The following is a 27,224-nucleotide window of genomic DNA, read 5'->3' as shown; positions in this document are numbered from 1 at the left end:
GAATGCTATGCCATTTTCTAACCAAACACTAACCACAACATAAATGCATCTCTAAATATCTTCAGAGAAGAATAAGCCACATCGACTGCCAACTCTTGAGAAGCAAATTAGGTCTCTCTCTCTCCTGCCCAACCTGAAATTAGGCAAGCCACGGCTGGAAGAACACAGAACGCAGGCTCAGGGCTAGGGTGGGTGGGTCTTGGGATCTCAACATATAGCTCAAGCTGGCCCTGAACGTGCAACTCTCCTACCTTAGTCTCCCCAATTCTGGGATTATAGACCTGTACCACCACATGTAGTTTAAGCTAAATAAAGCATAAGTGAAAAGATGTCTCGAATTTGTAGTCAAAAGACAATATTTATTCTTACTAATTTATATTCTCAAAAGACCTTTCTCTTCATCTGAAGCACATTAAATGATTCTTGTTTTATTAGTAGAAAGACCATTGTGTAAAGTGCTACATTTTGATGTACACATTACATTAATTACTTTAACTTTACCCACAATTACAAACTAAACCCTTTTTGTAAACATTTATTTATTGGGTGTGAGTGTGTACACATTTGCACATGTGCCATGGCACACATGTGAAGGGCAGAGAAGTCTGTGCTTCACTTTCTTTGAGATGGGGTCTCCTGTACTGCACATGAATGTCAGTCTAGGTGGCCTGAGACCTTCAGATTCTCCTGGCTCTGCCTCCCACTATTACGGGTGGATTGGGATCACAGATGCATGTACCACTTTGCATCTATATTGGGGAATTTAACCCAGACTGGCAAGCCTTGCAAGCAAGTACCTTTATAACTGCTGAGCCATCTCTTCAACCTCTACAAACTGAATCTTAAAATCACTGTCATTCTTTCAAATCTATGCCCAATATTATATACAAATGAGATTGTGTACAGCTTTTCTAAATTTATCACCACTACTCAAAAAAGCTCAAAGTGATTCCATTTTAACACTGTGAGTAAATACTGAGAACAAAAGATAGAACACTATTAATAACTGTGTCACTTATCAGCCACTTGCTTGGAGTGGAGAACAAATAATTTCCTCTTTTAAAAATTAAAAATTGCTTTGGATCACATGCTGTGATGCTCAATAAACTTTTCAAATGCCACTTGTCTTCCCAAAGATTTTCTTTCACACCACATTATATTTCAATATAAAACCTGAAAAAAGTACAACCATTTACCCCACCAAATTTTCATCACAATCACCTATCTGTAATTTTTAAAAATTTGTCTGAGACATGGTCTCACTTTGTAGCCCAGGCTGACCTGAAACTCACTATGTAGACCAAGGTGGTCTCAAACATAGTAATTCTCCAGCCTTGGCCTTCTTAGCACTAAGCTACCACACCTAGTTATACTCCTAAGAAGTGAATTGTTTAGCAGCAGTTGAATTTGAAATTGACTTTGTGAGACATATTATATTCCTTGCCCCCCAAAGGCTATGGTGTAAGTATCTATTATGAAAAGGCTATGAATGCTACAGTAATAAATTTTACCTTAAATATTTTTCTCAAGCATTAAATACTAACTTTAAAGATGTTATGAGTATCATTGAAACATCATTTACTTATTTTTAAAAATTGAAATACCCAGAAATACTGTTACCCCATTTGACTGGCGAGAACTCAAAGGTCCAGAGTTCACTACAAACACAACACGAAAAGGTATGAAACATACATGGTTCCCAGAGACTGGACCACAATGAAGCACACTTATGAAACAGTCTCCAGGAAGCAGGGAAGGAGACTCAGGAAACTCTCAAGAAACAGACTCAGAATCCTGAGGAAACTTAGAAAGCTCACCAGGTCCCTCCCTGAGGCTGAGGTTACTTCAATTTGAGGAGACTGATGTAACTGCCTGAAACTTGTTCCGAGGACCTAGTGACATAGCTTTCCTGTGTACTCATCCATGCTGGGATGGGTTTTTTGATGATGCAACAGGACAAGTCACCCATAAGTAACTCCAATTACCTCACTGATTCACCAAGCTGGACCTGGGTAGAATTATTTCTTTGTTCTGTTGTTGCCATGTCTGGAATGAATAGCATTTGTGTATATATCCCCAGGAACTATCACAAAATAAGGTACCTAATATTGTTGCATCAAAATAGTTAAGCATGAAACTAGTGTTTGTCTATGCCTGAGAAATTGACACGGTGATTAAAAAAAAAACAAACAAACCACAAGCAGGTACACAGACAAGATAGGACCAAAAAGGGTAAAGGGATGGGAACATGGTCAAGTTATTGTATGTTCATATACTAAGGTTCTCAAAGGGGGTAGGGGGCAGAGAATTTCAGTGGTAGACCAGCCACAAAAGGTCAGTTTATTTACAATCCAAGAGATGCATTGGTACTCATCTACATCTGCAAGTGCTACCCAGCCAAAATGTGCATAACTAGTGGACAGAGCCAAGGTGCTCAAGTTGGAACATGGCCCCCATATGACAACTGCAGTGTAGGCCGGAGGGGCCAGATCGCTACAGGAGCACATTTCACTGACAGAAGTATTACATGGGCAACAACACCGTTTTTACCTCAGTTCTCTGCAATGGTCTTATGTTGTCTTCTCCACAGAAGTAACTTTCTGAGGAGGACGTTTCTCTCTGACTCACACTGTAGTCTCAGGTAATCAAACACATGTAATATATAGTACCTCTAGTATTGAGGGCATATTCACCCTGGCATAAAATAAGCTTTGTCCAGATGTCTTAGGTCAGGTCTCAGGATATGATCAAATGGATCCTCCTGCAGTCATTTGTATGAGATACCCTAATATATTTTTGTTTTTAAATCCCTTCTAAAGTTTGCATATTTCCTTCCTTAAATATATAGACTTCAACAGACCATGTAGTTACTCCATTTATAATATGGGTTACAAAGATAAGAGCTATGAAAAGAGGTTCACATTTCAAAAGGCAGTAACCACTTCCATACAGATTAAATGAGTAGCGGAGTTTATTAAGAGTGGGTTTTTGACAAAAATGACATCAAATTAAAAGAGAGACAATGGAGAGAGGGAAGAGATATGACAGAAAGCAGAGTTATGAAGGAGAAAGTGGGGGAGGGGAGGTAAATACCATGGTTTGTTGTCTGTAAGTACAGAAGTTGTCAATAAGAATATATATTTTTTTTAAAAAGACTTTTTCATTTTCTTTTTTAAAATATAAGGTATTAGCCTAATTGATCACAGAAATATAGCAAAGCATTTGAGAAAGACAAAGAAAGTTGGGTTCATGATGCCCTAAAGGCCATTATTATAAAATGGCACAGGTATTTCCAGAAATGACTTTATAAATTAAATCAAGAAATCCAAACTTTCAGTATACACAAGTTGGGGGTTTGTTTTAGGGTTTTCTTTGGGCTTTATATATGCTGTATCACTGAGCTATACTTCAGTCCATACATAAACATTCCCTGTGCTTTTTTCAAAAAAAAAAAACACAAATTTGTGAGGAAAAGGAAAACAAAAGTATCTTTTTGGGGCTGAAGAGAGGACTCCGCAGTTACAGTGCTTTCCTAATGACTCAGGATCAACTCCCCAGTACTCACATAAAACATATCACATAAAGTGATGCATGCATCTGGAGTTCCCTTGCAGGGTCTAGAGGCCCTGACACACTTATTCATTCATTTATTCATTCTCTCTCTCACTTGTTCCTTGCAAATAAATAAATATGTGAAGACACTGGAGCACTCCAGATGCTGCAGGACTCATGTGAAGGTCCAGGCAGTGCACAGTCGTGATCCACAGGGCACCACGTCCCTCTGCAGTGCTCACCTACACGATAAGCTGAAAGGCTAAGAGAATATGGTGACTGAGCGGGTAAGGCCCAGGGCGTGTGAGCACTGGAGGCCCACAGAGCGAAGGGGAGAGACTGTGGGTTCAGACTCCAAGCAGAAGGGGCCAATAAGGAGCCTCTCGTGTACTAAGTAGAGTTTTGAGAGCTTTGCCCTTCAAGAAATGGAAAACTGGAAATAGACTCACTCCTGGAAAGGAGCAGTCTGCCCTACCTTTGGACTCAATTATCTGTTCCTGGCCAAAATGCCTACAGTAGCAAGGCCCCATGCTCCCTGAAACATGACAAGATCACCCAGAGCCTCAAATTATCTTCGTCTCTCCCATTCTTGCTACATGACATTTCAAAAGTAAGAGTTGACAACAGACCAAGATCACAGAAAAAGCAGACTAGGCCTAGGAATCCAACATACAGGAAATCCAGACATTGTATTAATCAACACATGAAATTTAAAAATACTATAATGACTTCAGTCAAAAAATGGCATATGAGGCCAGGCATGGTGGTGCACACTTTTAATCCCAGCACTCAGAAGGCAGAGGTTGGAGGACTACTAAGAGTCCGAGGCCACCCTGAGACTACATAGTTAATTATTGGTCAGCCTGGACCAGAGTGAGACTCTACCTCGAAAAACAAACAAAAAAATGGCATAAGTGTGCAGGATTTGGGCAACTATACAGAAACCCAAAATAATCAGATAGAATTATTATTATTATTATTATTATTATTATTATTATTATTATTTGGATTTTTGAGGTAGGGTCTCACTCTGGTCCAGGCTGACGTGGGCCAAACTCTGTAGTCTCAGGGTGGCCTTGAACTCATGGTGATCCTCCTACCTCTGCCTCCCCAGTGCTGGGATTAAAGGCGTGTGCCACCACGCCTGGCCAGATAGAATTTTTTAAGAGGAGAAATAGTTGAAATTTAGATGAAATTAGTAATAAAGATAAGAAAATCCCCAACTGCTTGAAAATTAATCTATATAGTTACATGGGAAATCAGGAAAGTATTTGGAAGTGAATTATAATAAAACTTTGAAGCCGGGTGTGGTGGTACACACCTTTAATCTCAGCACTCAGGAGGGAGGGGTAGGAATATCACTGTGAATTCAAGGCCACCCTGAGACTATATAGTGAATTCCAAGTCAGCATGGACTAGAATGAAACCCTACCTTGGAAAACCAAAAAACTTTGGAAGTAAACTGGTGAAATACAGGCAAAAGCCTTGTGTACTAAGTAATTTAGAGCTTTAGGAAGAAGAGCTGACCAACTAAAATACTTTGTTTTTGAACACAGCAATTCTACTTCTGTATTATAAATATGCGCAAAAACATAATAAAGGGAGATATAATTTATGACAACAAAAAATTAATAAATTTTACGATATGTCACTCATAGTGGAGAGAAAGGACTCATGGCATATACGGCAAAGTTGTAAGTATGCTATTTATCTGTAAAAGTGGATGTGGATGAATCCTGATTGTTAGTGAAGAAAAGAAGCCATTACATAATGCAGACAGTAAAGATTCCAAGTGTACAACATTCGAAGTAAAAGTAATTAGCCTACAGTGTTAACATGGTGAACACTGCTTATAGGGGGACAATGAGTGATAATATGAGAGGATACAAAGAGGCTTTGTGGTCATGCTAATAATACATTTTATAACCTTACTATTTGTTACATATGATATAATTTGCTGGTGAACAGACTCTAAGACTTCCACCAAGTTAGGACTGAATATATAACTCAGTTGGTAGGGTGTTTGCCTACCATATACAAAGCCTGGGTTCAATCCCCAGCAATGAACAAACTGGAACATGGTGCCTAGTGGTAATCCCACCATTAAGAAGGTAAGGTGGGAGGATCAGACATATGGCTATATGGTGAGTTTGAGCCCAGCCTGAACTAAATGGATCCTTCTCCAAGATAACAAGCTCTGGCCCTAGCAGCTTGATCAGAAAGATTTATAGCCAAGATCAGGAAATAATTCTATATGAGGAATAATGGGGAACTCAAAGGTTAAATTCAAAAAGGAATGACTCGAGGTAGGGAGACAGCTCCACTAGTACAGTGCCAGTCTCAGAAGCATGAGAATCTACATTTGATTCCCAGAGTTCACAGAAAAATGCTTGGCATTGTGGCACAGGTCTGTAATCCCACACGTGAGAAAGCAGAGGCAGGAGGATCTCTGAGGCTGGCTAGGTGGATGGTATCCAAGGTTGTCCTAGACGTCCACACACATAAACTCACATAAACACATACACACATACTCACACACATACACAGACACATTCACCCACATCCACACACACACAGATACTCACCTGCACTCACATACAAACACACTTGCATTTAAAAAAAATAAGAATGAGAAGATGACAGAAGTGGTAGCACCCATTTAAACACTAATATGCCTCATGAAACAGGAAAACAGCACAATGAGGGAAAGTAAGTTATCATGATGCAAATTTATCTCCACTATATTAGCTGCCAACAATAAAGCCCAGCAAAGGAGGACATGCCCCAGTGCCGAAGGTGATTCAACCCCTGAACCTGCTCAAAGGGAACAAGACCACTCAGCAGGGAAGGGTGGAGAAGTTTCCTTCACAGAATGGAGCCAGAAGGAGCCACCCAGCCCTCCTCCATGGCTTCCAGTTTCTATCCCATGTTTAATGAAGAATCATAATGCCAAGTCTTACCCGTAACCGTGTTGTGGAGATCTCAGCTTTCAAAATATCGGGATCATATTTAGTGCTAGATGAAGATCCTGAGAAGACTAGAGAGAGAGAAAGAGAAAAAGAGAGAGAGAGATTACTTGTAAGTTACACCAATAGCTTTCAATTGGAATTTGTTGATGTTAAAACTATGATTTATAGGTGGGCATAAATCAAAACGAAGTCATGTTGTTTTTAGGAAAATGGATGCAAGTGAAAATAACCATATTAAGTGAATTAAGCCAATCTCAGAGAGACAAATACCATGTTTTCTCTTATTTGTTGTTCTTAGATTTTATACAGGTATATACAATCATATATGTATGTACATATGACAAGAAAATAGAATTAAAATTCTCTAGAAGACACAGGACACTAACAGAAGGGATGGGGGAAGAAAACAGTATGCTCAACAAGATATATACTTGTACAAAATTTATTTATTTATTTGTCTGATTGTTTATATAGTTAGTTAGTTTCTCAAGGTAGGGTCTTGCTCTAGCCCAGGCAGACCTGGCATTCACGATGTCTTTTGTTGTTGTTTTTTGAGATAGGGTCTCACTCTAGCTTAGACTGACCTGGAATTTATTATGTAGTCTCAGGGTGGCCTCGAACTCACGGAGATCCTCCTACCTGTCTCCTGAGTGCTGGGATTAAAGGCGTATGCCAACACGCCCAGCTAAAAAATTTTTAAATGAATAAATTAAATGGAAAAATTATGGGTCAGCCTGTTAGTATATGCTTATAATCCCAGTTACTTGGAAGGCTACAGAAGAAGGATCACAAGTTTAAAGCCTGTGTGGGTTTAGCAATTTAGTGAAACCCAGCTTCAAAATACAAAGTAAGAGGTTTGGGATGTAGCTCAGCTGTGGGGGTTCTACATGAGGTTCTAGGTCCACACACAAAAGAGCCAAGGCATATGCTCTTCTGTGGACACTTTATTTTTCTAATTCCTTCAGTGTTATTTAGACATGTAAATATAAAAGTAACCATCAAACTATTCATTTAGTTATTTTGAGATAGGGTATTATTGTACAGTCCAGGCTGGCCTAGAACTCACTGTATAGCTCAAGCTGGTGTCAAGCAGTGATTGTCCTGCCTTGGCCTCCCAGGTGCTGGGAGTCAAATGTGAGCCACTATGACTGACTCTTCAAGCCATCAAACTTTCTTTTAAGATCAGGAAAGAGGAATATTATGGATTGTTTTCCAGGATTTACACATGCCTTATGGGGTCGCAAGGCTTTGCAGCTCACCAGGAAGTCATATGGAAGTAGACCTGAGCCTGTACCTATCAGAGAGCTGCTTCTTTGCACAAACTCAACTCCACAGAATCAATGCATGAGGTGAAGAGGAAGGAGAGGTGGCAATGACAGAAACTGTATCCAATAGTTCCACATCCACCCTACTAACAATATTGTATAAGGTAGTCAAATGGGTCAACTGTCTTGCCTTGTTCTGAAAAAGACAGAAACTTATTCACAAATGAAAATAAAGGCACTCAGGTGAGGTGATGGAGAAACCAGAAGGTATGTTTAATGCCCAAATGTAGAGACTTTTAACTGGAATGGGGATGAGTTTTACTGAGAAATCTGTAGGGCACCCTCACCTCTTATGGCCTAGAGGAATTCTTCTTGCCTAGGAAGAAAAAGGGCTCAAAATTAAACTCCAAAGCAGAATAAGAGATCTCCTCCTAGCTACAGTCCCGATTCTACGTCTAATGTCTGCACAGCCACACTGTACTTACGGCTGGTGCGAGAACTTGACTTTTCCTTATAGGCATCATTTAGCCGTACATATTCGTCGAGAGCCAAGGCCAGCCTTTGCTCCTTCACATGGTACAGCTCCTTCTGCGTCCTGAGCGCGTCCTGAGCCACTGAGAGATAGTCTTTGAGCATCTTCTCCTGTTCGCCACGCCATTGCTTTCTCGGATCTTCGATCTGTGTGGTTTCTGAAAGCATAGTAAGTGGGGTTTGTTTTGCTTTAGAATTTTATTGTGCTTGAGGGGAGGGGTTATTAAAGCTTTGTCTCACATCCTCCAAATCTGTGCAGATCCTATGGAGGGATGGAATAACTTCTCCAAAACTTTGATGTGGCTTTTGTCTTTTTTTTTTTTAATGGTTGGTATTGTGTTCCCCCCCCCCCCAAGGCAAAGTATCACTGTACCCTAGGCTGATCTTGAACTCACACTATAGTACAGGATGGTCTCAAATTCAAAACAACCCTCCTACCCCAGTCTCTTGAGCATGCCATCACACATGCTTTGATTTTAAAATCTTAATGGCAATTTTATTCAGTTTTTGTGTATCTGTTGAATCTAATAATATTGAGGCTTACATTTAACTGTAGGCCTTTAAATTTTTTCTATTAACTCATTTTTATTGTATTTAACCAAAATATTAAGTCAGTCTATGGTACACTAAATTTAAAAACAAACAAAAACATATCCACTCTGCTCTTGGCTGAAAAAAAGAGGCTCTAGTCTATAATTTATACTGGCATCCTGTAGACTCTGTCAAGTTCTTTGGACTAACTAGAACCTCTGTTGGTGGAATCCAGCCTGGAAGAGTTTGGAGTCCCTAAGGGGAAATCAATGAGCAGCCTTCTGAGAAAGAGGCTCTGCCAGCATGTTCTCATGCTGCCTTCTGCTTGAAGCTGCCTGGTCTCTTCAGCTGAGTCGGCCTCACACATGGCACCACTCGTCATACAGCCATAATATTCACTCTTCATCTGGTGGCAAGGTAACAGAAGAAGCCACCAAGCACAAAGAAAAAAAAAAGGATACTGATAACCTTGCTATTTTATAATAAATGTATATTATCATTATCATCATCATATTGAAGACAAGGACAAGGGTATACTAGTGTCTGGCTGGCTGGCTTTGGAGTGACAAGGGTGCTTCTTAGGGAATGGGTGGTGTTTGTGAATATGTAAGAAAATTAACGCAGGTTTCTGAAGAGACCTCCCCTTCATCTATGGAAAGATAGGAGAGGCCTCCACTGTCAAAGACCCATCTCCCAGGAGAGGGAAGGTTGTGACATAAAGGAGCTTTTAGGGGCTGGAGAGATGGCTTAGTGGTTAAGCGATTGCCTGTGAAGCCGAAGGATCCCGGTTCGAGGCTCAATTCTCCAGGACCCACGTTAGCCAGATGCACAAGGGGGCGCACGCGTCTGGAGTTCGTTTGCAGTGGTTGGAGGCCCTGGCGCGCCTATTCCCTCTCTCTCTCTTTACCTATCTGCCTCTTTTTCTCTGTGTCACTCTCAATTAAATAAAAGTAAACAAAAAAAAATTTAAAAAAAGGAGCTTTTAGGAGCTTTTGATGCTCTGTCTCTTTCATTTATCACAATTGTGTGCTTATATTTCAATCTAAGCTCTTTTCTATATGTTGTATTTAACCATCAAATGTTCTAAAATAAAAGCAAAATGAGGGAGTAAAAACTATGGTGTTATGACTTCAAACTGGGTATCTAATGGAATCCTGAGCCTAGGAACACCCAACATAAATAGTAGAAAATCTTGGCCAGCTGGGTACGGTGGCGCACACCTTTAAACCCAGCACTTGTGAGGCCAAGGTGGGAAGATAGCTGTGAGTGGGAGGCCAGACTGGGACGACAGAATGAGTTACAGGCCAGCCTGGGCTAGAGTGAGAACCTACCTCAAAAAAAAGGGGGGGGGGCAAGAATATCTTGGTCAAATATAAGAATGTATTAAAGAGAAAATGCACAAAGCTTGATATATAAAAAATTAAAGGGACAATTTAAATTTTTAATAAAAATACTGATTGGTCAATGTGCTTGCTTGCAAAGCCTAATGACCTAGGTTTGATTCCGCAGTGCCCATGTAAAGCCAGATGCACAAAGTGGCACATGCATATGGTATTCGTTTGCAGTGGCTACAGGCCCTGGCCCACCCATTCTCTCTGTCTCTGTCTCATTCTGCTTACAAAATAAATGAAAATTTTTAAAGAAAGCACTGATGAGGACCATGATGCTATAACAGCCATGCTGATAAGTAGAAAACCGAGGCATGTATATAAAGCATCAAGTTAGATACTGAACAACGAGCAGAGCAGGACTATCGCCTCTGAAGTGAACTCTAAGGTCACCTGACATTTCTTTCTCGCAGCACTTTTTGAAGGGGGGGTGGAATAATCTAAACGCAGAAAAGAAAGGAGTCTTCTAACTTTGAGGGGTGGAAATTTCATGAAGGTCATGATAGATAGGATTTGTACAGCACGGTATAGGAGTTCTAGAAATTGGAGAAGTTCCAGCACCTTCCACAGAGATTTTGGTAAGGCTATGGCTGAATAATAAGGTGAACAAAAAGTGGGAGGAACAAGGCCAGGTAGAGAATGACTGAAACTTGGAAATTCCCCAAACTCTCACAGGGGAAGAGCCATGGAGAACATGTAGGGAATTCAATGAAGACTGCTTTGGGAAAGACAGAAAAAAGGCTACCCTGAGCCTGACCTGCCAAATCTTAAAACAAACATCTCAAGATTGGCTGGCTTATTAATTGACCAGAAAAAAAAAAAAGATCAAAAACCTTTTCTAGAAGGAAAAATACAATCCTAACACCTGAGAAAATTAAGAAAGTTCATGTTCAGAGTTTCCTAAAAAATTACAAGATATACCTAAAAAAGTACAAAATGTGCAAGAGAGAGAAAAAAAATCACTAGAAAGAGATTTAGAAATGCAGATATGATGGAGTAAATATAATCTAGATAAAGCAGCTGTTCTAGAATGAAACCTAGTCTGGAAATAAACCCACAGACATATTGTCAATTGTGCCAAACATTTAGAACCAATTCAGATCAAAAAGAAAATGCCCCATGGCGGAGGCTGGGGTGTCGATCAGTTGGCAGGATGCTTACCTAGCATTCATGAGGCCTGGGGTTAGTTCCTCAGCCCTGCATGAAACTGGGCATGATGGGATGGGCCTGTAATCTCAGCACTAAGAGCACAGAGGCAGGAGCATCAGAAGTTTAATGTTATCCTTCATAGAAAGTATGAAGCCATGGAATACATGAAGCCTAATCTTAAATATATATATTAAAAAGGAAGTGTACCTTAAAACTATGAAGTTAGACTGAACTGAGTTGAGATCTCCACGACCCACATAAAAAGCCAGACACTGGCACTGTGTGCTTCCTATAAGAAGGGAGATGGTATAGGAGAACTGAACATTCGAAGTACTGAAATGTGGCCTGTCTAGCTGGGTTCAAATCCAGACTTTTCACATGAAAAGTCTGGATTTGAACACAGTTAGGCTGAATAGAGTTTATGTTCTACAACACACTTATTTTTTTTTTCCAGTATTCATGTTCTTCTTAGACCCTTTTCAAAACTCAAACAGTTCACTTTGTTTTTTGCATTACTTCATATGACCACATGTCAGTACTCTCAAGGTAAAATCCATTAAGATATTCAGGTAGTGGGTGGAAGAAAGAAGACACTCGTTTCTCATTAGTTTCTATGTACAGGCACCTGCAGCCTTCCTGCCACCCCAGTGCTGATGTCACTGTCCTTTTCCTATTGCACTTAACCCTGTCTCATTCCTTTCTAATAAGGAATGCTAAGGTCATTCCTGAATGTTCCATGGTCATCCTGTCTATTCCTTTCCTTACCCCAGTACACTGGGATGACTTACGGATGCTTTGTACCCCCAAGAAAGCAACTCAGAATGGGCTGTGAAGGGTTTTCAGGCTTGACTTCTACCTTGCCGGAGGCAGGAGCTCTCTTGTTACAACTGCATTCTCCAGGCTAGCTGCTTGTGGGCTTCTAAACACTAACACAAGTCATGGATTAAGCATTCAAGCACAATGGGGTGGGGGGATGGCTCAATGGATAAAGGTACTTGTTTACAAACACATGAACCAACAGGGGGCATTTTACATTCAAAAATACCACAACCCCTATAACCCAGAGCTCACCCCCAAACTGCAAAAACTGGCCAATCCTAAAGTTGCAAAAACTATTATCCCACCTTACATAACTCATTTCTTACCAAAGACACCACAGTGGTATGAGTCATGATTTCTCCTTTGATCTTGTTGCCTAACTGACCCTGTGAGCCTTCAATGGTATAGCAGGCTCTGTCTCCTGGGAATTGTGAGTAGTTAAAACTGTCAATGGCACTGGCCTCTTCCTATCATTATGTCATATCAACGAACTAAATCCCAGGCACAGATAAAACATGGGCTAACCACTGTGATGAGAATGTGCAGGGTGGTATGACCACAGACTGCCACTGTTTGACAAGAGCATGCACCTATGCCTGAGTCAACCAGAAACTCAATTTATCAATTTGCTAAAATGTCTAGTCAAATAAGAGATTAACATAATGTTCTGTGTTATCAATGCATATTGTAGCCACTTCCTCAGCCCTACAGCTCTTGCTTCATAGTCACTGGCTAATTAAAGATGCAAATTCTCTAAAGCAGAATTGTGAACATTAACTATAAAGATATGCATATCTAAATATACAAAAGATGCACATTTCCTGTGATTACTGGGGAAATATATGCTGTAGCCATTGTTTCAACAAGAAATGTTTGGATGGCAGAAGAATCTTCAAGCACAGCATCAACATGGGCAGGCAGCTCAGTCATCCAGGTCATAAGGACAATGGGCAGAAAGCATCCAATAAGAGGCTAAAGTTCTCAATTTTATATATGTATTGCAACACAGGACTCTGGGAATTCTAATATTTGGTCCTTATGTCAATTTCAAACACACACACACACACACACACACACACACACACACACACATGAATGCAATCTAACTTGAAATACAGATCTCATCATCTAACGAATAGCAAATATGGTCATAAAATTTCATAACTATAGACAGTCCTCACTAATCCTCTCCTCCCAACACTCATGTCCCTCACTGGCTAGATCTACTGGCTTGCTTAAATTGTAGAACATGGCAGTGATCAGATACCCCTTCTGAGATTATCTCCTAGGCTGAATAGTGTGTTCTCATCCTCCCTTCCTCCCCTCTTCCCTCCTAAGGGAGCCAGCTACCACACTGTAAGATGAACTATGGGGAAGTTCATGTGATGATGGATGAATAAGGCCTTTGGGTGACAGTCAGCAATGAAAGAATCCTACTAAAGAAATGCACCCTGAAATAAAAGACACCACATTCTCCACTCAAGCTCAAAAATGACTACAGCCTGGACCCTTGATCAGAGGCTTATAAGAAAAAGAAAGACACTGTAGGCCAGAGGATCCAGTTAAGACACAGTTGGGTTAATAGCCCACAGACACTATGAGCCAATAAATGTTGTTTAAGCCACTTAATTTTAGGATAATTCACTACAGTGATTATTTATGTGTGTATGTATCCAAGAAACTGATCAAATAATGAGATAATCCAAATTGGAAATGTGTGTTATAAACCTGAAATGATTTAAGTCATAATAGTATGTAGGTACCCCTCAGTTCTCTCAGTTTCTTTGGAAGTTTTGGCTACTCATAATTTCTTTCCATCTCAGAGAAGTCGTATACTTCCAACAAAATAGCTGTCAACAGGTAAAAGGCTACAAAACACTGATGCAACAGTGACTGACACTTAAAAGAATGAAGGAAAATAACGATGATGATAAAACATTATCATTTTGTTCAATGACCGTGAGTTTGATGTGAAGAAGATAACAGAAACACAGGTAGGCTGGCCTAAATACCATGTTATAAGAGATTCAGCAAAAAACATTTGTATTTCTGAAATATTGTGCAATTCAAATCTGAACTACAAAAGAGGGCTCCCAAAGGCACCTTGGGAGAGAGCTTCATAACATAGCCTGTGCTTCATCTCCATCTATTAGATCTGCTGAGGAGATTTGAAAAGAATATTTATCAAATGTAAACACACAAAGAAAGTGTATTATACAAATGTGGTATTTTTTTATTAAGACCTCTTGGCCTTGGGAGATCACTGTATTATAATGCAATGTAATTTGCATGTTGTCTGCTATATTCAAGTAGTAACATATTGCATACTGTTAAACCATCATGCATATCAAGGGAATTCACATCCCATCAGTTTTATAGATGTCAAACTTGAGAGAAAGGGAACACAGGACTGGTGGAAGATAACATTAGACTCTTCAACAGAATGTTCTTTCTGTTTCTATTTCTATTCTTCCTACTGTGCTCAGAAGAATGAGTATATTGAATGACCAACTTTCCTTAGATTTGTTTTTATAAGCATCTGCAAAATTCACTTAGTGTTCATTACGTCTACATATAATTACTAACTTTCTATTAGAAGCAACAGAGAAAATAACATTTTAGAATGAATTATGATGCACAAATAAAAAATCTTATGCTTAGAATGAGATAGTTATCTTAAGTGAAAAATAGTTAAGTGAAGACCAGGGAGCTTCTTCTCACTGAAAAAGTAAGCTGCCAAGGAATAGGTAGTCACTAAACAGGACACGGAAACAGTCCAGATGAGGACTGAGCCCCTGTTCACTTCTCCAACCCTTATTCATGTGCCCCAAGTCCCCTAATTTCTCTCCTTTCTTCACTAAGCCATTTGGTTTCTAGCCTCTGAAGGCCTTTGTCTTAACCTGTGGTCCTCCTCCTGCAGAAGGATGCTCCTTCTCTCCCCTCCTAAACTCCGCTGCATCCTTCTCCCAGTCTACTTAGCCAGGGCAATACTTTGGCTATCAGCTAAAGGCACTTTCTCTAGGTAGCTCTGGTTATACTTTTCAGAAGGGCTGGATGTTTCTACTTTTCATCCCTTGTTCTATCAGTGCAGCGGTGATCCTTTCCATTTGCTACTATTTGTTCTCATTTTTAATGAATAACTAAGTAAATATGAAATCTACTTTGTAAAAATAGTGTGCTATAGAAAGATTTTAGGAAAGTGCATGAAAGGATCCCAGCTTGATTTTAGGAAGATCTGACAGAAATGTTAAGTTTTATTATCAAGAGTCATGAAAAGGTTATATATTGAGTGAAAAAGCCATCTGTAAAACACTACATATAATAGAATCACACTGGGAGGGATAATGCACATCTATTCCTGCTGCTTATCAGCCCACTTTACTCATGGTTCTCAAGGGTAGTTAAGAAAGGCCACTCATGAGAAGCCTTTAAAACAGTCCAGTGCTGAGACATCAGGTGATTTGACAGGGATATTTGCACGAACATGGCTCTGTCTTTCCTCCAAATGGAGGGCTGTCAATGAAGGACTGTATTTGCACCAATTATATTTCTTCTGCTAGGCCACTTCTCCCTCTGGCCTAAGTAAAAATGGCTGCTAGATTTCCATGAGTCTTGTAATAGCAAAAAGCCTTGTGCACACTACACTATTTGAGATAGTCATACTGGAATAATGCCTTCTGGAGCTACAGCAGCGCACTGACAGCAAACAGCTGTGGTGACAGTGCAGCTCCTCAAGGCAGTCCTCAAAGCAGTGGCAGCTCTGAAGACAGTCAGGCCAGCTACTTGGCACACAGTTCTCCACAAAAGGCAGGTGACACAGCCCGGTAAGGTCTAGCAACTGACAATCAGAAAGTCATACTGTTCCAGCCCCCAACAGTTTAGAGGAAAATAAACATTAAAAAAGGTACCTATAACAAAGGTCTGTGGTTAAGAGTACAGTGCTTTGACAGTATTTAGCAGTACTCTAGCTGTGTTTATTTCTGCTACATATCCAGGGAGAAGTGAGTCCAATGGATCTACTTCATTTATATTAGGTTTTCTTTGATTGTGCTAATTATCTAAAACTATGTAAAAGTTTTCTTTGTTATCTAAAGTTTATTCATTAATAAAGTTTAAAGGATGAAGGAAGACAGAGGTAAAATAGAAGGGCCCCAAATTTATTTCTGTTCATCAAAAGAAAACAGATCAATATAAAATTTGAGAAGCTTTCATCAAAACCAAACATAGCATGTGTTAGTTCAGAGTAATATGAAATAAGCACACACCACGATTACTCCCACCGATTACAATTGAAATCCACATGCATAAACAGAAAATGTTCAAAGCAAGTAAGCATTTGGAGAACAATATGGCACAGAGCTCTCTACTTCTGCTGTAGTTCTATGCCTCCAATGTTACTTATTATTTCCTAGCTCTCATAAGAATACAGTCCAGCTCCCAGACAAAATCCACTCTCTCAGCCACAAGATGGGGGAGGGAAGGACATGGCAAGTCAAAGATCTTGTGTACTTCCCCAGAGCCATCCCAGATAAGTTTAATAACATAATAGTAAAGGAGAAACAGAGAAAGGCAGCTTTGTCAGCCAGGATCAAAGGCCCAAGGAGAACATGGATGCCAACTTGCCTGTCCTGGCAGGACTGGAATCCACGTGTGATCCCATCTCATCCAAGATGGCTGCAAGCAATGCTCCCAGCAGCAATTTCCTGCTTCTTCCTCAGCTCAGCACACCTGAGTGGGTATGCCCTTGCTGAGTCAGCCCTTGAGACCACAAACCACACCTGAGTCTGATGGCAAGGCTCATCCTAACTGGATGTCTGACCCACATATATGGGCCTGGCACATGTGCAGCTCTCTTGACCCCTTTTCTCCTGATGCCTGAATCTCCTGGTCCTTGCTTTGGTGAGCCCTTCCTTTTCCCAGCTTGTCTGGTGAGGAGGAGGGATTTCGTCTGTGGATACTTTCCTGTCTGGTTTTTGTGTGCTTTCTCACTCTGCTACATACATGATCTTTCTTTAAGCTCTGAAGGGGATCTTGTAGGCTTTGGATCTCAGGCTTTGCTCCATATGTGTGTGTGTGTTTTTTCTGAATCTTGTGGCCTGCACTCATGTTTTCCTTCCACATGTGTGCATGTGTCTTCTCCAGGGGCTTTTTCCTTGGAAATTTCTCTGTGATCAAGATTCTTTCCATCTGCCCTCTTTCTACCAGGCAAGAAGGACAATTCTCCTCTGGCTTGAGATTTTCAGCTATCCTCCTCCCTGGATCCTAACTCTCCCTATAACAACCCTCATAATTCATAACTTTCCTTCTCAGAGTCTTTTTTTTTTTTAATGCTTTGCTAAATATAACAAGGACCCAAAAGTTTGGGTCCACAGTCCTAGGGTGTCCTGCATAATCTCTCCCTAGACCCCCAAATCCTACATCATTAGCAACCCACTTCAGGCTCATTCTTTCCCCACTTTGCCCTGACATACACCCATGCAGGGAAAGTATCAAATAGCGCAAAGGATGAACGCTCAGCTTTACATGGAAAAGAGATGAGTAAGAGGAAAGAATTGAAAAGGGATCCTGTATATGAGGTCAATCCTAAACTGACTCAATGAACATCACAAAAAGTGATAACTGGACAGCAGTGTAGATGATCATACAGATCCTAGTCACTTCTGGGTGATGCAAATTCAGAGCAAAACAGTCTGCCAGGGCTTTGAAAATTAACCTTAGGAGAGAACTTGCCATCTAAACATAATCAGGTCAATTATCTACTAAAACACTCTGAAAGTTGAAAGTGTACCCAGAGTCTCGAAACAAAACACTAAAATCATCCAGGAGATTATTCCATTAAGGAAAGACAAATGCCACAAAATAAACAGAAAGCCAAAGAAATAGAAACTCTGTAAAAATAAAAAACATAAGAACAAAAAATGTCAGAAATGGGTTCAATAAAATTAAAATGCTGAAGGAACTATCTGACAGAAAATTAACATCTTCAGCTAAAAATGACAGAGTTCAGTGTCTACATACTGTGATCAACAATGTTTGTGAGTAAAATATTAATGAACATGAAAATAAGCATGCCAAGGTCAAGAGGAAAATAAATCATTAGTAAAAGATCCTCAGGCAAGTTACACATTGAAACAAGGACTTAAAAGGAAAATGACCCGTCTTTGACAGTATCTTCAGGAAGTCTCAGGCATACAATAAGACAGCGAGGCAAATTCCAACAACTACACAACAAAACAACAACAACAACAGAAATGGGCAATCACAGACCAGAAAAATAAGATCTGAAAGTGATTGGATGAAAGCATTCAACAATTCAAAATTAACACTTTTAGTATTTTATTTATTTTATTTGAGAGACACGAGAGAGAATGATTGCACCAGAACCTCTAGCCACCACAAATGAACTCCAGGCACATGTGCCACTTTGTGCATCTGGCTTATGTAAGTACCGGGGAATTGAACATAGGTCCTTAAGATTCAAAGGGAAGAGTCTTAATTGCTAAGCCATCTCTCCAGCCCACAAATTAACATTTCTAAAAAATGTACAATAAGGCTGGAGAGATGGCTCAGCAGTTAAGGATTCTTGCTTTTGCAGTGCCTGCAGGTAGATCGGGGCCAGGTGCCTCTCTTTTCCTCCCACCTACTGGTCTCCTCTTTCCCTCCCACGGCTATTCTCCCTTCTTCCTCCCCTTCCCACTGTCCCCTTTTCTGTTCTGCCACACACCACAGGTCCCGCCATCCCCTTTTCCCACCTGCCATAAAGCACCCAAATAAGGCAGGGATTAAAAAACCTCACAGTTATTACCCTAAACATTAATGGCCTTAATTCACACATCAAAAGAAACAAATTAATAGGGTGGATTAGAAAATGGAAAATGAATCCCTCAATCTGCTGTTGTCAAGAAACCCATTTCACGACTAAAGACAGACACCTCCTCAGGGTGAAAGAATGGAAAATAATATTTCAAGCAAACGGAAATAAAAAACAAGCAGGCATTGCTATACTAATATCTGATAACATAGACTTCAAAGCAAAAGTAATCAAAAAAGACAAAGAAGGCCACTGCTTACTCATCCAACTAGAGGATAACACAATCATGAATCTATATGCACGCAAACACAAGTGCACTGCAATTCGTAAAACAGAATCTACTTGACAACAAAACAGAAATAAATACCAACACCATCATACTTCAATACTCCACTACCATTAATAGATATATCATCCAAACAGAAAATCAACAGGGAAGTAATAATGCTAACCACCACCATAGATTAACTAGACCTAATGGACATCTACAGAACATTCTATGCAAAACCTACAGAATACACATTCTCTTCAGCAGCCCATGGAACATTCTACAAACTAGATCATATATTGGGCCATAAAGCCTGCTTCCTGATTTCCAGGAAAATAGACAGTCTCTTGCCCATAATGCTGTAAAGCTAGAAATTAACAAGAAATGTGCCAGGAACTCCATCAGCTCCTAGAGACTGAACAACACACTTTTAAACAAAAAATGGGTAGTGGATGAAATTGAAAAATTTCTAGAATTGAATGGCAATGAGAACAAAGCATACTAAAACTTACAGAACACAATGAAGGCAGTCCTTAGGGGAAAATTCATAGCACTAAATGCCTTTATAACAAAGACAGAGAGATCCCAAATCAATAACCTAATCATCCAGCCAAAGGAACTGGAAAAAGAGAATCCAACTCAAAAAGCTCCAGACAAAAAGAAATAATCAAGATCAGAGCAGAAATTAATGAATTTAAAACTAAGAAACCAATTAAGAAAATTGATGAAACAAAGAGCTGTTTCTTTGACAGACTAAACAAGACTGATAAATTCCTGGCCAATTTGACCAAGCGAAAAAAAGAGAAGTCTCAAAGATCATGACATCAAAATAAAAGAGACTAATTGAGAGGGGTAGGGGATATGATGGAGAGTGGAGTTTCAAAGGGGAAAGTGGGGGGAGGGAGGAAATTAACATAGGATATTGTTTACAATCATAGAATCAATAAAAAAATAATAATAAAAGTAGAAATGAAAACAGGGAGATTACCAAAGACATAAGTAAAACTGGAAGAATCATCAGGACTTACTTTGAAAACAAATACTCCACAAAATTGGATAATCTGAAAGAAATGGATTAATTCCTGGACACATATCACCTACCAAAACAAAACTCAGAACAGGTTAATCTTCTAAACAAACCTATCACACCCATAGAGATTTAAAAAGTAATAAAAAAATCTCCCCCCAAAGGAAGAGTCCAGAAAAAGCCTTTGACAAAATACAATATCACTTCATGATCAAAACACTGGAGAGAATATGCATGGGCAGTTTATATCTCAACATAATAAAGGCCATATATAAATCATTTCAATCTCAAATAATACTTAATGGGGACAGACTTAAGGAATTTCCATTGAGATCAGGAACAAAACAGGGGTGCCCACTCTCAACTCTGCTCTTCAACACAGTACTAGAAATCCTAGCCCAAGCAATACAACAGGAGAAAGAAATAAAAGAGATACAGATTGAAAAGTGTGGTGGTTTGATTCAGGTGTCCCCCATAAACTTAAGTGTTCTGAATGGTAGGTTCCCAGCTGATGGAGATTTGGGAATTAACACCTCCTGGAGGGAATGTATTGTTGGGGGCGGGCTTATGGGCTTTATAGCCAGTTTCCCCATGCCAGTGTTTGGCACACCCTCCTGTTGCTGTGCTCCATCTTATGTTGGCCAGGGGGTGATGTCCACCTTCTGCTCATGCCATCATTTTCCCCTGCCATCGTGGAGCTTCCCATCGAGCCTGTAAGCCAAAATAAAACTCTTTTTCCCAGAAGCTGCTCTTGGTTAGGTGATTTCTACCAGCAATGCGAACCGGACTGCAACAAAAAGGAAGAAGTCAACTTAGCCCTATTTGGATATGATATGATCCTATACATAAGTGACCTGAGAACCTCCATCTCAAAAGTCCTAAAGGTGATGAATTCCTTCAGCAAAGTAGGAGGATACAAAATCAACACACAAAATCTAGAGCTTTTCTATATGCAAAGGACAAAGAAATAGAGAGAGAAATTAGCATCACTGTCCCATTTTTAAGAGTAACTAAAATAAAAGTAAAATAAAATAGCATGGATGTAAAAGACATATATAATGAAAACATAAGAACACTTAAGAAAGAAATTGAGGAGGATGTGCGAAGATGGAAAAGCCTCCCATGCTCCTGGATAGGCAGAATTAACATTGTGAAAATGGCAATCCTACCAAAACCAATATATGAATTTAATGCAATACTAATAAAAATCCCAGCATCATTCTTCACAGATGTAGAAAAAATGATCTCAAAATCCATATGTAATGGCAGCAGGCCTTGGATATCCAAACATATCTTCAGCAAAAGAAACACCTCTGGAGGCATCGCCATTCCTTATCTAAAGTTATATTACAAAGCCATAGTAACAAAAACAGCATGATGCTGACACAAAAACAGGAATATAGACTAATAGAACAGAAATATGGATCCAGACTTCAGGCCAAGTAACTACAGCTACTGTTCTTTGACAAAAACTAGTATCTTCAACAAATGGTGCTGGACAAGCTAGATAACCATATGCAGAAAAATGAAACTAGACCCACACATCTTGCCATGCAAAAAAATTCAAGTCCAAATGGGTTAAAGACATCAATTTAAGACCTGAAATTCTTTAGCTACTGGAAGAAAAACAGGAGGAACTCTCCAAGATACAGGAGTGGAGAAAGACTTCCTGAACAAAACCCCAGTAGCTCAGGAACTTAAACATTCATTTAACCAATGGGATCTCATGAAGCTGAAAAGTTTTTACACAGACAAACATACCATAAGCAGAGTCAATAGACTACCCACAGAATGGAAGAAAATTTTTGCCAGCTATATAACTGACAGAGGCCTAATATCTAGAATCTATAAAGAACTCAAAAACTAAACAAGGCCAGGTGTAGTAGCACATGCCTTTAATCCCAGCACTTAGGAGGCAGAGGTAGGAGGGTCACCCTGGGTTTGAGGCCACCCTGAGATAACATAGTGATTTCCAGGTCAGCCTGAGCTAGAGTGAGACCCTACCTTGGGGAGTGAGCGGGGGTGGTTACTAAACAATAAAAAAATCAAATAACCCTCTTACACACTGGGGCAGAGAACTGAATAGGGAGTTCTCAGAGGGAGAAATAAAAAAGACAAACACACTTTAAAAAAATGTTCAACATTGGGCTGGAGGGATGGCTTAGCAGTTAAATCATTTGTCTGCAAAGCCAAAGGACGCAGGTTTGATTCACTAGGACCCACATAAGCCAGATGCACAAGGGGGCACATGCATCTGTGGCTGGGGCCCTAGTGTGCCCATTCTCTCTCTCTCTCTATCCCTCCCTCCCTCCTTCTCTCTGTCAAACAAAGAAATAAAAATAAATTATTTTTAAAAAATATTCAACATCCCTAACCATTAGGGAAATGCAAATTAAAACATCAGTGAAATTCTACCTTACCCCAGTAAGGATAGCAAACATTAAAAAGATCAAATGAGGTCTGGAGAGATGGCTTAGCAGTTAAGCACTTGGATGTGAAGCTTAAAGACCCCAGTTGGAGGCTCACTTCCCTAGTACCCACATAAGCCAGATGCATGCATCTGGAGTTCATTTGCAGTGGCTGGAGGCCCTGAAGCACCCATATTTTTTTTCACTCTCTCTCTTTCGCTATCAAATAAAACATTTTTTAAAAATCAAATGAGGGCTGGAGAGATGGCTTAGAGGTTAAACGCTTGCCTATGAAGCCTAAGAACCCCAGTTCGAGGCTTGATTCCCCAGGACCCACATTAGCCAGATGCATAAGGGGGCTCATGCGTCTGGAGATTGTTTGCAGTGGCTGCAGGCCCTGGCACACCCATTCTCTCTCTCTCTATCTCCCTCTTTCTCTCTCTGTCTGTTGCTCTCAAATAAAAAAAAAAAATTTTTAAATCAAATGAAAATAAATGTTGGTGAGGATGTGGAGAAATAGGAGTGGGAATGTAAGCTGGTACAACCACTGTGGAAATCAATGTGGAGACTCCTAAAATGGTTGAATATAGAGTTACCAACAGATCCAGTTATTTATTCCCTTACTGGACATTAACCTAAAAACTCTACCCCTCAGTTCAGAGATATTTGCTCAACCAGGTTTATAGCTGCTCAATTCATAATAGCAAAGTACTGGAATGAACCCACATGCCCATCATTGGACTAATGGATAACCAAGATGTGGTATATCTACACAATAGGATTCTACTCAGCAGTTAGAAAAAAATGACAATGAAATTTGTAGAAAAATGGTTAAACTTGGAACAGATCATGTCCAGCAAACTCACACAATCATAGAAAGACAACCGACCCATGGTCTCACTCATTTGTGTATCTAGATCAGCCTGGACAATAGGGAGGGTAGGGACGAAGGGGGAGACACAAAACTGGACCTAAATGTAGCTGGTACCATAGTATCCTATATCCTGGAAGATGGACTAACTGGTTGAACCCTCAATAGGACCTTAGGGGGAACACCTGAATTGAAGGGCCCTGGAGAGCATGCGATGAAGCCTAACCTTAAATTTCACCTCTTTCTTTTTTTTTCTTTTCTCTCTCTTTTTCTTCTTTCTTTTCCCTTGGTGCGGATCCCTAGCTCCCAGTACCAGGATGCAGTTAATATCTACAATGAGCTGGTGATCAGAGACCCAAAGGTTTCCCAAAACAAGACAGACTTCTGTCAGAACACTTGATTGCCCACCACAGGTTAATGGTAAGACTCTAATGCTGAAGATACCACATGCTGTTGGTACAGAACATGGAGTGACCTGGATGGAATCTGCAAGCAAGCCAGTCCCCAGAGAGTTAGCCTGTCTAGTGCTAGAAGGTGCTACATGAGCTACTGAGGGAAAGTGGCCAATATTTGTCTGAGCAACTTGAGGTCTAAGCTACTCAGAACCAAACAACCTGACATGATGCTCACTCAAGTGCAGTAGTGGCACACAGGTCATGGTTGGTGACCAACTGCTCTTCGATTGGCTAACAGATCCACTTAGTGGAAAGGAAACCATATCTGGTACTGGGAAACAAGTCAGAATCATATCCATATAATGATTTTGCTTTCCAATATCAAGCTCCCACTAACCTTGGGCTACAAGAGGACCTACACCCATTAAATTCTCTCAAAATAAATAATGGTTATCCCATTTAACCTGTGCAGGCTTCACTCTCTGTTGGAGAACCTGATTCTCTTTTTCAGAAGGGAGTGGGCCCTGAGGAGAGAAATGACCCTTGGCCCTCCACCCTAGCTCCAGCCTCAGCTGAAACCACAGAGGAACTGGGGAAATAAGCAAGTGTGCCACTTTCTTAGTGAATCTGATATCAGCACAAGAGTGAAGGTGATAGACACTGAGGACATTCAACACCAAAACAGAGATCCAGAGGCTCCTGGAAAGAGCCCATCACTGAAGTAAACTTAAAATACACCCAACATGGCTCAGGGAATTTTGCAGAAGAGAGGGTGGAAAGATTGTTTGAACTATAAGTTGGGACATTATGCTCAGAGACACTGACTCTCCCCCCAGATCTGACAGCTGACCCCATGTGCATGACCCACAATCCCCATGGGGATGACCTGCATCCCCAATGAGGAGGGCCCTTTGAAAAGGGGCAGGAATGAAATAAAGGGTAATAGCAACATGTGCTGTTCATATATAAGTATGTCCATAACTCATTTTAAAAAACTTGATAGACTTGGGAGGCAGAAGTAGGAGGATTGCCATGAGTTCAAGGCCACCCTGAGATGACAGAGTTAATTCCAGGTCAGCCTGGACCAGAGTGAGACCCTACCTCGAAAAACAAAACAAACAAACAAACAAAAAAAAAACTTAATAGAATTTAGCAGTGAACAAAGAGAGCAATCAACTCCTACCAAATCAGATATCCAGAGACACACAGAGGCCCCCAATACCTCATCACTGAAGCAGACCAAAAATGAACCCAACGTGGTGCAGGGAAATTTTGCAGAAGAGGGGGCGGAAAGAATGTCCGAGCCACACGGTGGGTCAGGATATGCAGAGACATTTATCCTACCCATAACTGTGGGCTAACTCCACAATACATGACACATATACCTCAACAAGGAGGAGTCAGGGGGAGGAGGTAGGACATGGACGAGCCTAACAATGGTACCAACTTGACTGTATTCACTGAGTACAAAAGTATTAATAAAATAAATACTTAAATAAATTAAAAAGGTTTAGAAAGAAAAACATTAGATTTTTTAAAAGAGGGAGAAAGAGAAAAGGAGGCCAAGAGCGAAAGGAGATGAGAATCATTTAAAAAAATAAATCAAGATTCCTCAATAACATACAAAAAAATTCAATTAAATATTGCCAAAATGAATTCAGAAGCACACAGTAAGGTGAGGTAGCCAGCCCTTCATAGCCATGGATTTGGTACAGATGGGTCCAACCAAGTACAGATAGAGTAATGGAGCTAGGCTTAAAGAAGTTGTGTCTGAGATTTCTGTTTCTTATTACTATTGCCTAAACAAGATGGTTTCACAATCTGTTACATTGTATTAGGTATTACATACAAGTAACCAAGAGAGGATCTGAAGCATAAAGGAGAATGTGTTGTAGGTTATATGCTAATAGTCCACTTTATGAAAGGGACTTGAGTATCCACACAAGGTCCTCTATCCAAATCCCAGTAGGTATTGAAGGTATTTGTATGTTATATTAAGTAAAGTTTATCTGAGGAACACAAGGTTAGCTTAATGTTTTAACACAAATGTAATACAAAATAAAAGAAAAAATTAATAGTCATTTAAATAAATGCTGGAAAAGTGTTATTACAAATTTAGCAACCATTCATAATAAAAACAAAACAGATAAAACTCTCAGGGCCTGTGTCTTATTTCAACCAAATAAAGGACATCTATAAAACAGAACATAAATAGCAGTTAACATACTTAATAGTGAAACACTAAGATAAAGAAAAAGCAGAGATGCCTGGTTTCATCATTTCTCTTCAATATATTCCTGAAGATCCTAAAATAATGTGTGTGTGGGGGGGGGGGGGGTAACCAAAGTGAGAAAGAAGGCGCCAAAGAGAAGCAAATCAAAAAGACCCAGACAGAAAAGTAAGATTTTTCCTTATTTGAAGGAGAGATAATTTCTTACGTTGAAAGTCCAAATGAATCTACAACAAACAGGAAAAAGAAGAATTAAGCAAGGTTGATATAAAAAAGCCATTGCACAAAAGAAATACAAAATATATAAAAGAAAAGGAACTGGAAAGTAGAGTTTTAAAAATACTATATACTGGGGCTGGAGATACAGCTCAGCAGTTAAAACACTTTGCCTACAAAGCCTGATGGCCCAAGTTCAAGTCCACAGTACTCATTAAATGCAGATGCACAAAGATGGTACATGCGCTTGGAGTTCATTTGCAGTAGCAAAAGGCCCTGGTATGGCCATTCTCCTTCTCCCCCTACTACCAGTACCTCTCTGCTTGTAAGTAAATAAAGAAAATATTTTTTAATACTATATACCAGGGGCTGGAGAGATGGCTCAGTGATTAAGGCAGTTGCCTGCAACGACCCAGGTTCAATTCCCCAGTACCCATGTAAAGCCAGGTGCACAAGGTGGGACATACATCTGGAGTTCGTTAGCAGTGGCTGGGGCCCTGGTGTACCCATTCATTTTCATTTCCTCTCTCTCTCTCTCTCTCCTTGAAAATAAATAGTATTTTAAAAATACTAATACCATAGCACTGTCCCAAAGTACTAGGAATAAACTAAGCAAAAGATGAACTGGCTTTTTTTTTTATAAATTTTTTTTAATTTTTATTTATTTGAGAGCGACAGACACAGAGAGAAAGACAGATAGAGGAAGAGAGAGAGAATGGGCGCGCCAGGGCTTCCAGCCTCTGCAAACTAACTCCAGACACGTGCGCCCCCTTGTGCATCTGGCTAACGTGGGA

At 40.0% G+C, this 27,224-nt stretch overlaps 1 protein-coding gene across 2 annotated transcripts in view; it reads right to left on the bottom strand.

The window, feature by feature from the left end:
* Positions 1-27,224, bottom strand: part of Wwc2 (WW and C2 domain containing 2) — a 250,300-nt gene that overhangs the window by 89,643 nt on the left and 133,433 nt on the right. For both annotated transcript variants that reach the window (XM_045141686.1, XM_004657110.2), the window contains exons 3-4: positions 8,272-8,475; positions 6,513-6,589 (exon numbers count right to left, since the gene is read on the bottom strand). In XM_045141686.1, the coding sequence (XP_044997621.1) occupies positions 6,513-6,589; positions 8,272-8,475 (281 nt within the window). The remainder of the gene's footprint in view (positions 1-6,512; positions 6,590-8,271; positions 8,476-27,224) is intronic.

The sequence above is a fragment of the Jaculus jaculus genome, chromosome 1 (genome assembly GCF_020740685.1).
Source record: "Jaculus jaculus isolate mJacJac1 chromosome 1, mJacJac1.mat.Y.cur, whole genome shotgun sequence".
In the NCBI taxonomy this organism is placed as follows: domain Eukaryota; kingdom Metazoa; phylum Chordata; class Mammalia; order Rodentia; family Dipodidae; genus Jaculus; species Jaculus jaculus.
This window is presented reverse-complemented; position numbering and strand designations above follow the sequence as displayed.